At 49.1% G+C, this 11,422-nt stretch overlaps 2 protein-coding genes across 2 annotated transcripts in view; both read left to right on the top strand.

Moving 5' to 3' along the window:
• Positions 1 to 6,569, top strand: part of cracdla (cracd like a) — a 12,575-nt gene extending 6,006 nt beyond the window's left edge. The window contains exons 7-11 of the mRNA XM_035394323.1: positions 1 to 1,155; positions 3,134 to 3,172; positions 3,763 to 4,232; positions 4,792 to 4,903; positions 5,277 to 6,569. The exon at positions 1 to 1,155 is cut by the window's left edge and continues 691 nt beyond it. Coding sequence (XP_035250214.1) covers positions 1 to 1,155; positions 3,134 to 3,172; positions 3,763 to 4,232; positions 4,792 to 4,903; positions 5,277 to 5,446 — 1,946 coding nt within the window. The 3' untranslated portion in view covers positions 5,447 to 6,569. The remainder of the gene's footprint in view (positions 1,156 to 3,133; positions 3,173 to 3,762; positions 4,233 to 4,791; positions 4,904 to 5,276) is intronic.
• Positions 6,570 to 7,588: 1,019 nt separating this feature from the next.
• creg2 (cellular repressor of E1A-stimulated genes 2) lies at positions 7,589 to 10,892 on the top strand. Its single transcript, XM_035394694.1, has 4 exons — positions 7,589 to 8,505; positions 8,807 to 8,973; positions 9,702 to 9,815; positions 10,517 to 10,892. The coding sequence occupies exons 1-4, from the start codon at positions 8,092 to 8,094 to the stop codon at positions 10,656 to 10,658; spliced, it is 837 nt and encodes a 278-aa protein (XP_035250585.1). The 5' UTR covers positions 7,589 to 8,091; the 3' UTR covers positions 10,659 to 10,892.
• Positions 10,893 to 11,422: the final 530 nt, after the last annotated feature.

Genomic DNA, 11,422 nt, shown 5'->3' with positions numbered 1-11,422 from the left:
AGCCATCCCAATCTGTCACAGCGCCACCTGCTGGCTCGGATGACCAGCCGTCGTCGGAGGGCGCCGATCACGGGAAGCCGCAGGGGCCCGGTTCTGGCTCGTTCCGGTTCTCCATCGCGTCGGCCTGGGACCGACCCCGGGGGGGCAGCCTGCTGGGGAGGGAGGAGAGGAGAGGAGCCAAGAGCTCCTCCGACTCCCCGGAGGTCCCGGCCGGGAAGCCGGAGGAGGCCAAACCCAGACTGCAGCCCCTGAACCCTGGGTCAGGGGGGAAGGGCGAGGGAGGGCCGCCGGTGAAGGCCTCGTTCCCCTCCTCTAGGCGCGAGGAGGAGACGGTGGCAGCTCCAGAGGAGCCTAAACCAAAAGACCAGCCCAGAAACCTGGGGCTGTTTCAGGAGAGGACTAACCCTAATGCCAGGGGAAAGGAGGGCACGGCCCCCAGGGGCCCCGCTTGGGGGGCTGGGGGCGGGGGCGGGGGCTCCGTGCCGAAGCAGGTCGCCGTAGAGACGGCGACGAGAGGGGCGGAGGAAGGGAAGGATTCCAGAGAGACCCGGAGCAGGGGATCGGAGGAGGAGAGCGAGGGGGAGAAGGATGAGAGGGCCACGTTTGGCGTGAGGCTGCGCTCCACCTCCCAGTCCGCCAAGTACCGCCAACGGGAAGCACCGAATCCAGAGACTAAACCCCCGAGCCTTAGTGTGGAGGGCTGCCCTCCGAGCCAGTCACCTGACCACCAAGCCAGTCTCCCCGGCCAATCGCGCGTCCCCCCGGGCAGCCCTTTTGGCCAATCACGCAACACCCAGGGTGGCCCTCTTGGCCAATCACGTGACACCCAGGGCAGCCCTTTTGGCCAATCACGTGACACCCAGGGCTGTCTGCAGGGCCAATCACGCAGCCCCCAGGCCCTGACCCCCACCAAACGCCCTGACCTCCTGAAGCAGCACAACGTGGCGGCTCAAGGCTCCCAGTCCCTGAGGCGAGAGGGCGAGGACAGGGGCGCCGTCCCGGGACACCCCTGCCTCAAGCCCCCCCTGCACAGGACGCGCACGTCCCCAAACTCCGACCTCCCCGCGTCTCCTGCGCACCCACCTTCCACCCCCTCCAGCTCCACCAAGTGTGACCACGGGGACAGAGAGAGGCCCGGGGAGTCGAAGCGGGGGGGTAAGTCTGCTCCGACACGGGACGCCGCTTGGGTGAGTTCGGTAACCCTGGCAACCCAGCCCAAGCCTGTGATTGGTGCATTTTTAAAACTTGTGCTGTATGGGTGACTTCAAACTGGTGGCGGCAGGCATTGGATAGGGTTCTACTGAAGAATGAATGGGTTTAAGGTTTGATTTGGGAAAGAAAGGTCCGTGCTGTTTGAGCGCAGGTGTAAATGAGTGTCCTCTGCAATGGGCCACATTGTTAAGAGGCTCGATACGTGTGACTTCTGAGCTCTGATCTCACATAGATAAAGTTCAGTCCCTGTGAAACATTTCACCTCTTTCTCTACCTAATTTGCCTTTCACAATGACGCTCGTAGATGAGCCACTGGGATACTGCAGAACATTGATCCAGACAGTCATTAATAGCATTTTCACTAAGAGGGTCAATGGCTGGCCAGACATGCCAGCTGTTTTGGTTGGACTGCAGGCAGGAGGGGAGGAACTGGATTTACAAGCCTCAGCGACAAACTCAGATTCAGTTTCTTAAGAGTGCGATCTCACAGGATAGTCACGATATCAAAACAATCGATGGATCTACTCCAGAACTTGCCACCTTGTATAAGTATCCAGAAATCTGGCAGGGCAGTGCTCAGTCTTTTCCCCAACGTATCAGTAAATTACAGTCAAAGGTCAATTGGTCAAAGGTCACACTTGATTTTTTTGTACGGAAACCACTCCTCTTTCACTCCATCCGCCAAACTTATTCAGATGGCCGTGCTCCCTATGCTAGACTGCGGTGATGTAATCTGTGGAACAGCATGGGGCACTCTGGGTAAATGAGTTCTGTACCGTTCTGCCATCAGGTTTCGCCACAAATTCCCCCTTTAAAGCTCATCACTGCACTGCGTAATCCTCGACAAAGTGGGCATCATTCCATACCCGTCAAAAGAGCCGCTGGCCATCTATAAAACCCTCCTGGGTTCATCCCCTCATTACCGGCGTCATCTATTACAGCCTGCACCCTCCTCCTCCAACACTCGCTCAGCCCGTTAGTTCCTGTTGAAGGTCCCAAAATCCGACACCTCACTCAGTCACCCGTTCCTGTGACTGGATTGACCTCCAAAAACCTTAAAACCGGACAGATTTACCTCCCCTTCAGCTTCCATGGCCTCGATTGAGGACATTATAATTGATCCCTGCAATTGCTTTCCAGCCTTTTAACACCACTAAAGGCCTTTGTTCTTACGGCTGTTCCTGCATGTTTGCTTTTTACCCCTTTTTTTCCCCCCCTTTTCTAATTACAGTTCTTCTGTGTTATTTAGTACTTCACTGTGAATCTCATGTGCTACCCAAACATCAGCTGTCCTCTGTATTAATCTGTACTGCATGGTTCTGTTCTGTTTCTTCTGTTTCCAGCTACCTGTGTCCCTGCTTGGCTTGTTACTTTGTCCGCTCCCTGCTCTGTGTTTCTATATGATGACTGTATTGTTGTATGTGTATGACTCTGTGTGTGTGGTCTATGCATCGTTTTTTATACTCTTGTGATTATTACATTTCTGTCCTTTAACCCTCTACTTCTGGTCCTCAAGAGGCTTCTCTGCCACTTGCCAGGCCGTGATTGTAAAATAAAAGTGAAATAAAAATAAAATAAATAAAATCATAAGATAGCAACTGTCATTGTACAATGATTCCACAAAATCAGCAACTGTAGCTATACTTGTGTGTCATAGCACAGCATTTGAAGGTATACTATGATGTCACAGACAGCTGATGTCACAAAGAAGCATCTGTAGGTGTTCCAATGTCACAAAGCCTCCATAGTGTACTGTGGTGTCACAAAGCAGTGTAAATATGTGTACTGTGATATAACAGCTTCTGTAGGTTCCCATCTTTAATTTGTATTGTGAATACTGTTATTTGAGTGGTGTATCCCGGCCTGAAACCTATTGGCCTTCTCACTTATATAACAGTTATAATTTTTCTTTATTTTGTAGATGATGTTGATATGCCCACAGATCCATCTTTAGATTCAGGTAATATAGTTGAAAATCTAAAGGTATTGAATTAATTTGCCATTTTGTCACAGAATGAGATCATGTGATCATTTTCTCTTATTCTGACTCGCTAATTCATTTTGCAGTCAGTGCTGAATCAACATCGTCTCCAATTGGCATCAACTTAATTTCACAATCACAAATCAAAACTCCTGTACAAATATGATTTTCCTCAACTTTCTTAAAATTCCTTAATTGGGCTTTTATTGGGGGTGGGGGGGGGGGGGGGGGTGGGAGGCAAGATACAGAATGTTCTACCTATATATAAATTCCAGGCCAGGATTAAATACTTCATCTGAAATATTTCCACACTTTAAATGACAGTAAAATTCTGGCAGATTTCTGACCATTTTACTGAAGCATCTTCTAATCTTCACCAATATTCAAAACAAAATTCTTCTCACATGAATCCATATTTTTGATGAATTAATTAATTCCTTGAAAATTCTCAGTGATCCGAGCTTGAAATTCATTCCAGCATCTAAACAGTTAAAAGTATTTTCAGTGTTTCATCTGATCCAGTTTCATGAGAGTCCTGCACTCTAACGTGTTCAATGTCACTCTTGAAGGTCCAGCCCCCAAACCAGCGTCGGCCCCGCCCAAGGAGGCGGAGCCTGTGGTGTCGGAGCCTGTGGCGTCAGAGCCGGCCTGGATGACCATGGCGAGGGAGAAAACCAGGAGCCTCCAGCAGATGTTCACCAGCAGACTGCCCCGGGAGTTTGCTGTGACCACGCCCACCGCCACGCCCACAGCCACGCCGAAACCCTCCCCGCTGCCCGCGCCCCTGACCCCCGTGCCCCCGACCCCTGCGCCCGGCCCCGCGCCCGGCCCCGCGCCCCAGCCCGCCCCACAGCACCCCCCTCTGGCCATAGCATCAGGGAGGGGCGACAGGGCGCCCCAGGGCAGGGCAGACAGGGGCGCACCAACGGAAAAGACGAAGAACGAGAAGAACGAAAAGACGCCGCTGGCGGAGAGCGCAGCGCCCCCTAGTGATAAAAGGCAGGAGAGGACAGACCGATCCTTCCCAGTGGGGGGCAAGGTACGCCTCCGCCATTCTCAAGTCCTGGATCAAAAATCAGACAACGGCTGTGTTCGAAATCGCACGCTGTCCGCACTCATCGTGCTAACTGTGACGTAAAGTGAGAATTTAGTGCATGCAATGTGAACACACTAAATTCTCATTTTGCGTCACGGTTAGTATGATAAATATGGATCGCGTGCGGTTTCAAAAGCAACTCATGTGGAACGCAACTAGTAGAGCTTCATCGCAGTGAGCCAGCTGGAATGCTTCTTAAAAAGCATGAGGCATTCCTGGGATTTGGCCCCTGTTAGCGAGCCAGCAGTTTTAAACCTCGGTAAAACACGTTAATGATTTACAGGGCTCACACCTGGCTGGGCGTCACTGCGCTGTTTGAGTGATAGGGGGCGACACAGGACTGTGCAGTTCAGGTGCACCATAACAGAGAGCAGGAACGTGACTGCTCCTGGCAGCTTGGTGCTGCACATGGCTTTGAGCACGCCCTGCGCCCTCTGGTGGTGATGTAGGGGAATGGCTAATGAGCTGACTCACAGAGGTTGTGCTCTTTTCTGTGTGCCAGCAGACAGAAGCTAAAGCAGCCCCAGCTGAGACCCACAGCACAGCGGCTGCTGCTCCACACAGAGCAGAGGCCAAGATGGAGGGCAGACTGGCCTGCAGGGTCCACAGCTCAGGTACGGATTTTTGTATACACACTGCGCGCGCACACACACACACACATACACATACTGCGCACACACACACACACACTTACTGCGCACACACACACACACACACACATACTGTGCATGTACACACTTCACACTCACACATACACACACACACACACACACTGCACACACACATACACACATACTGCACACACACACACACATATACTGGACACATACATCCGCACATACGCACACACACACACGCTGCACACACACACACATACTGGACACACACACCCACATATATACTGCACACACGTGTGTGTGTGTTTGTGTGTGTATGTATGCTTATTTTAATACTAAAACCACCTTAAATGTTGATGTTTCCCCTTAGAAGCAGCACCCAGCAGCACTCCTGCCCCGAGCAGGGAGAGAGAGGACAGGCAGCCAGTTCGGCCTGAGGTCCTGTCAGCAGCGCCTGCTGTGTCCAGCGGGGGGCAGCCATCTTGGATGGAACTGGCCAAGAGGAAGTCCCTAGCCTGGAGCGATAAGGCCATGGACTGAGAGAGAGAGAGAGAGAGAGAGAAGGATGGAGTGAGAGGAGGAGAGACACAGAGATCGGCAGTTTTCCTGCTGTGTTAATGTTCGATGAGAGCAGTGGTGACAACCTGCCCAAGTCTCAGTTCAGCCCACTGTCTGTGTGTGTGTCACGCCCACTGTCTGTGACTGTGTGTGTGTGTGTTTGTGTGTGTGACCGTGTGTGTGTGTAACAGGTGTGTGCTTGTGTAACTGACTGTAGCAGTAATTGTCTGTATGTGTAACAGTAATGTGTTTGTGTGTGTGTGTGTGTTTGTGTGCGTGTAGCAGGAGGACTGTGATTGGCTGTTGAAGCTGTGTGTGTAACAGGAGTGTGACTGGCTGTAGCAGCTGTGTGTGTGTGTAACTGGAGGGTGATTGGCTGTAGGAGCTATATGTGTAACCGGACTATGATTGGCTGTAACAGCTGTGTGTGTATCTGGAGTGTGATTAGCTGTACAAGCTCTATGTGTGTAACTGGAGTGTGATTGGCTGTACGAGCTATGTGTGATCATGATTGGCTGAAGCTGCCACAGGCTGAGCACGCTGAATGCCCAGTTCACAGCCTTCTCACGACGTTGCTGGAATGTTAGAAAATGGTTTTACATCTGCAGCAAAGCAAAGCAGCGTGGGAGATCTGACTCTTCGGTAAAAAATGGATTGTTGGTTCATCCGTGACCATTTCCAGACCCTGCACAGTGAGGCAGTGTGCTCACAAAGAGGTTGACTAGACCTTCATCAGAAATGTTTTTGAATGGGCGACACCGTCGTGTAAATCTCAAACATTAACCGTAGCCAGCGAACATGAACCGCTTTCCTCAGTGTCCCTGGAAAAGAGGATCGCGACACCACATCTAACCTCGTGACTGTACAGTAATATTGAGCTGATGGCGTTATTGATCATTTGGGATGAATGCTCGGTGTGATACAGAGGACCATCGCTGGCTGCTCAGACCATCCAGGCAGCAGATCTTGGAAAATGGCATCAAATGCAAACTGATAAACTGTGCTCATCCTCCCTGTTCTGTATTTTTATGTACACGCAAACAATGCAAAAAGAAAATGAAGGATACAATTATAAGCATGTGATTAAAGGGAAAAGCGAACTTCATTCTTCTGCTTTTTTTTTTGTTTTGCTTTTGTTTACATCTTATGTCATTGTGTTATTCGGTCAGATCTTGACAGAGGGGGGCGAGAAGAACACTGATATATAGTTGACATAAACTGTGGACATGACAAGTGGGGGAAAAAATATTTTTTTGAAAAGCAGAGGCTGCCATTATGATTCACAGTAAGAAAAGACAGCTGGAAAATAAATGGTGTGTCTGCCTCCCGCCCCGTTTGTCCTTTGCTGGGAAGTTTTCTTCAGCTATGAGCTTCCCGGGCTCATATAGTGCATTGCATTCCCCATTTATTCTGTTTGAATTAAACGTGTGTAAACAGTGATATTTCACAAGGGCCTTCTGTCATTTGCTTTCAGCAACACACCCCAGTTATCTCAGCTCACCCGTTATTATTATTATTATTAATAATAATTAATATTGGCAATACCCTCCTGTGTTTGTGCTCCTCACAGCTTTGATCGGGGCCCCAAATACATCGATAATTCCGTTACTGCGGTGTTTTAAGTCAGGTTGAACCCTTGTGTCTGTTTCTGAACCGAATCTCTAAAGCTCTAAAGCGATAAGGTGGAACTTCAGGACTGACCGCTCAACTGTGAATGCGTCAGTCGGAAATGTATGTAAACCTGGGTCTGCGTTCATAAAGCACCGACTTTTAGGACCCAGGTGCCCTACATTCATTTTCTAACCTTATCCATTATCAGCTGAAAGGTAAGAAAACCGGTCCTAGATCAGTTCGCGTACACTGACATACAGTACTTTAGTATTATGGGGCCCAATCTGGACCGGAAGCTCAGAGCTCTTCACGCACACAGATAGCCTACGTGCAATAGGCTAATATATTGTGTGTAATGAAAGGTAAAAATAAAAAAAATCTCACCTGGCAGACGTCGTTTTAGGTAAATTCAGAAACAACTGTGAATTTTATGCAAGGAAACTTTTTTACAAGTAATTACAGATATATAAAAACGTGACTTAGTCATTTGATGCATATATTTCATCCATCTGTCCACCGAAATAGCCCGACAGCCGGCTGAGCAGATTTTGCGTACTGACTTAAGGTGTAAGCTTCAACAATCTGTTCATAAAGGATATGGATGGATATACGGATCCGATTTCATTATGGGAGAGGCGATCTGGCGCGGGGATTATTTGCAGAAAAGCATGGACTTTCCACTTGTTTACACTCGCTGGCTAAAGACTAGGCATACATTGGATTTTATTCGTTTACTTTTGTCGTTATCGAGTTAAGGTGTTTGATCAGCTGCAAAACGGTAATGTTAGTTAGGCTACTCGTGGAAACCAATTCAATTTTTAGTAAAAGTTCTCAATTGCACAGGTAATTTACACTGATTTTGATGCGACCTGTTTTCCGTTGTGCTGGGTCGTGGCGCTGTTTACACGCAGCTGGTCTTCACCAAGACGCGCTCTCTGCCGCAGATGTAAAAACGTGTGCCTAATTCAGTATAAACACATGAACCGTGTTATTTGTGCGTCAGTAAAAAAAAACAGATGGAGTTGAACTTTTTCCTGGTGGTACTCGCCGCGGTTTTCCGCCCCAGTGAAGGCTACGCCATCCTAAACTCGGTCTCCTGGGCTGTCACGAACGATGTTGAGGGAGAACTGGAGGCTAACTCAAACGAAGAGGCGGCTCCGGCTCTCCTCGTAGACGCGGGCAGCATTTGGAAACAGGCTTTCCCGGCCTCCGTCTATGACAACGATGCGGAAAAACGCCCCGAGCCGCTGCTGGAGACCAAAGACCTTAAGCAAGCATTGGCGGCTCCCAGAATGTTTTCGTATCGGATGGAGGGGATGAAACGGACCGCAGGCGCTCCGCCCCCGCCCGAGGAAACGGCGAGAACGGCTCGATACCTGGCTCATAACAGCGATTGGGGCTTCCTCGCCACCATCTCCACATTGGACACGGTGCATAGCAGGATTCACATTTGTGATCGCATTTCCTCTGTCGCGCTCTTGTTATGTTGGCTGCTGAAATGTTGCGTGACACAATTCTCTTATCTGCATTCACGAAACGTGTGCATCCCTAATTCATAGCATATGCCACTATATTGCATTTCATATATGTATTTCATATATATATATATATATATGTATATAGAAGTAATCTTGCATAACCTGTCACTATGCAGTGCTCCCAAGAGCTAAGCGGTTCTTGTGAGAGCGTGCGTCTGTGCATTCATTCCCGTGTGTGTGTGTGTGTTTACAGATTAAAGGTGTACCTTTCGGGAAAATCTTCTCCGTCAGCGACGGCCCCTCCGACAACAGCACAGGGGTGCCGTACTTCTACGTCAGTGAGATGGACAACACCGTGATTGACCTGAGGAGCAACCCTTTCGCCTCCCTCACTTTCTCCGACATGCAGGGAATCAGCAGGTACAGCGAGTCAGAATCCCCGTTTCCTGTTTTACGGATTTCATTGGGAATGGAGACTGTGCAAATTTTAAAGTGCTGTAATCCAGTAAAAAAATAATGTAATGTTAACGCTATAAAGGTATTAAAATTATGGAAATGTGCAAGTAAATTATCCAACCTCTAGTGGTCGTGTCCAGGTGTTAATGTGGAAGTTTACAGCATTAGCGTTACTTTATTTGCACGATGTGCTGTTTACAGGGGTCACGCACAGACGTCATGAAACTAACTGCACGGACTTTCAAGAACTCATGTCAAGCACTATTTCCCCATTTTCAATGACCTAACACAAAGCATGTGACTGAAAACCAACTGTGAGTTGGTTCTCTAAAATCACAGCGGTATATTTATATGAAAACAGTCCTAATAGTATACCTTTTTTTTTTTTTGGTTTTCTTTTTTATATTGAAATCATATCAAATTTTAATGGAACAAATTGTTGGGAAACTGTCATGCACAAAATTATTTGTCAAATGTCAATTTTAGAGCCTAGATCATTTTAGTTTTAAGGACATTTTTAAGCACTTCATGAACAGAGGTATGTTTTTCCAGGTATCCCAGTATACTTAAATTTCTGAGCATCCATTTAAAGCACTTTAAGCACTTATAGCATCCTGTAAGCACCCTGTGTGTATGATGGGTAGTGTTCCTGTGTTGCTTGTATTGGAAGAGCTGGTTTGTCCTGACTGCAGGGAGAAGGCTCCTTACCTGGATGACCCCCGGAGTGCCAGGCTCACACTGACAGGGCAGGTGATGGACGTGGGAAGGGAGGAAGCGGAGTTTGCCAAAGAAGCCATGTTCTCAAGGTGTGTGAGTGTGAGCGTGTGACAGTGTGCGGGGGTGTGGGGTTGAGTGCGTGTGTGCAGGGGTGTGGGGTTGAGTCAGTGTGTGCAGGGGTGTGGGGTTGAGTCAGTGTGTGCAGGGGTGTGGGGCTGAGTGCGTGTACGCAAGGGTGTGGGGCTACGTGTGCTAGGATGTAGGGTTGAGTCTGTGGGGTGTGGGGTTTAGGGTGTGGAGCTGAGTGCGCGGGAGTGTGGGGTTGAGTGTGCGGGGGTGTGCGGCTGAGTGTGCAAGGGTGTGGGGCGGAGTTTGAGCGTGTGGTGGTGTGCGGTTGAGTATGTGAGGATGTGAGGCTGAGTGTACACAGTTCAAGGGTGTGGGGTTGAGTGTGTAAGGGTGTGGGGCTGAATGTGCCAGAGTGTGGGGTTGAGTGTGCAAGGGTGTGGGTCTGAGTGTGTGGGGGTTTGGGGTTGAGTGTGCAAGGGTGTGGGTCTGAGTGTGTTGGGGTTTGGGGTTGAGTGTGCGAGGGTGTGGGGTTGAGTGTCAGCGTGTGAGGGTGTCAGTGTGTTTCTGGAGCGGGGGGGGTTATCGAGTTATGGAATTATGTCAGCAAACGTTCCGCTAACGGGTTATATGGAAAAAACTACCTGTGTAAGTCACTCTACATAAGAGCACCTGTTACAAGTACTGGGATTTGATGGAATATTTTGGCTTTTTTTGGCCACAGACACCCAGCGATGAGGAAGTGGCCGGTGGAACACAGGTGGTTCTTCATGAAGCTGAGCCTGGAGCAGGTGTGGCTGCAGAACTGGGTGGGCGGGGTTTCGCAGGTTCCCCTGCACGAGTACCTAAAAGCCGCGCCCCTCTGACTGCGGCCCCGTCGCCCAGCTCCCGGGGAGCAACGTCTGCTGTAGCTGGGGCGGTTCCCCTCTGTCTCCAGCTCACCTTCATATTCAGGAGTTCAGCCGCATGTCCGTCACACACAATCACTATTGCACTCACACACATACAGACACATAGATCACAGCCAATCACGATTGTACTCACACACATACAGACACATACATCACAGCCAATCACTGTTGCACTCGCACACATACAAACACATACATCACAGCCAATCACTATTGCACTCACACACATACAGACACATACATCGCAGCCAATCACTATTGCACTCACACACATACAGACACATACATCACAGCCAATCACTATTGCACTCACACACATACAGACACATACATCACAGCCAATCACTATTGCACTCACACACATGCAAGCACATACATCGCAGCCAATCACTATTGCACTCACACACATACAGACACATACATCACAGCCAATCACTATTGCACTCACACACATGCAAGCACATACATCGCACACAATCACTATTGCACTCACACACATACAGACACATACATCACAGCCAATCACTATTGCACTCACACACATACAAACACATACATCACAGCCAATCACTGTTGCACTCACACACATACAAACACATACATCACAGCCAATCACTATTGCAATCACACACATGCAAGCACATACATCACAGCCAATCACTATTGCACTCACACACATGCAAGCACATACATCACAGCCAATCACTATTGCACTCACA

This window comes from Anguilla anguilla, chromosome 15 (assembly GCF_013347855.1).
Source record: "Anguilla anguilla isolate fAngAng1 chromosome 15, fAngAng1.pri, whole genome shotgun sequence".
Lineage (NCBI taxonomy): Eukaryota > Metazoa > Chordata > Actinopteri > Anguilliformes > Anguillidae > Anguilla > Anguilla anguilla.
The sequence above is the reverse complement of the archived record's forward strand: the minus strand, read 5'-3'. Positions and strand labels throughout refer to the sequence as shown.

Excerpts from the sequence above, each read along its gene's own strand:
- creg2 (XM_035394694.1), top strand. The coding sequence starts at position 8,092 with ATGGAGTTGAACTTTTTCCTGGTGGTACTCGCCGCGGTTTTCCGCCCC. Across the intron at positions 8,506-8,806 it reads CCATCTCCACATTGGACACG|ATTAAAGGTGTACCTTTCGG; the intron begins GTGCATAGCAGG and ends GTGTGTTTACAG. Across the intron at positions 8,974-9,701 it reads GACATGCAGGGAATCAGCAG|GGAGAAGGCTCCTTACCTGG; the intron begins GTACAGCGAGTC and ends TCCTGACTGCAG.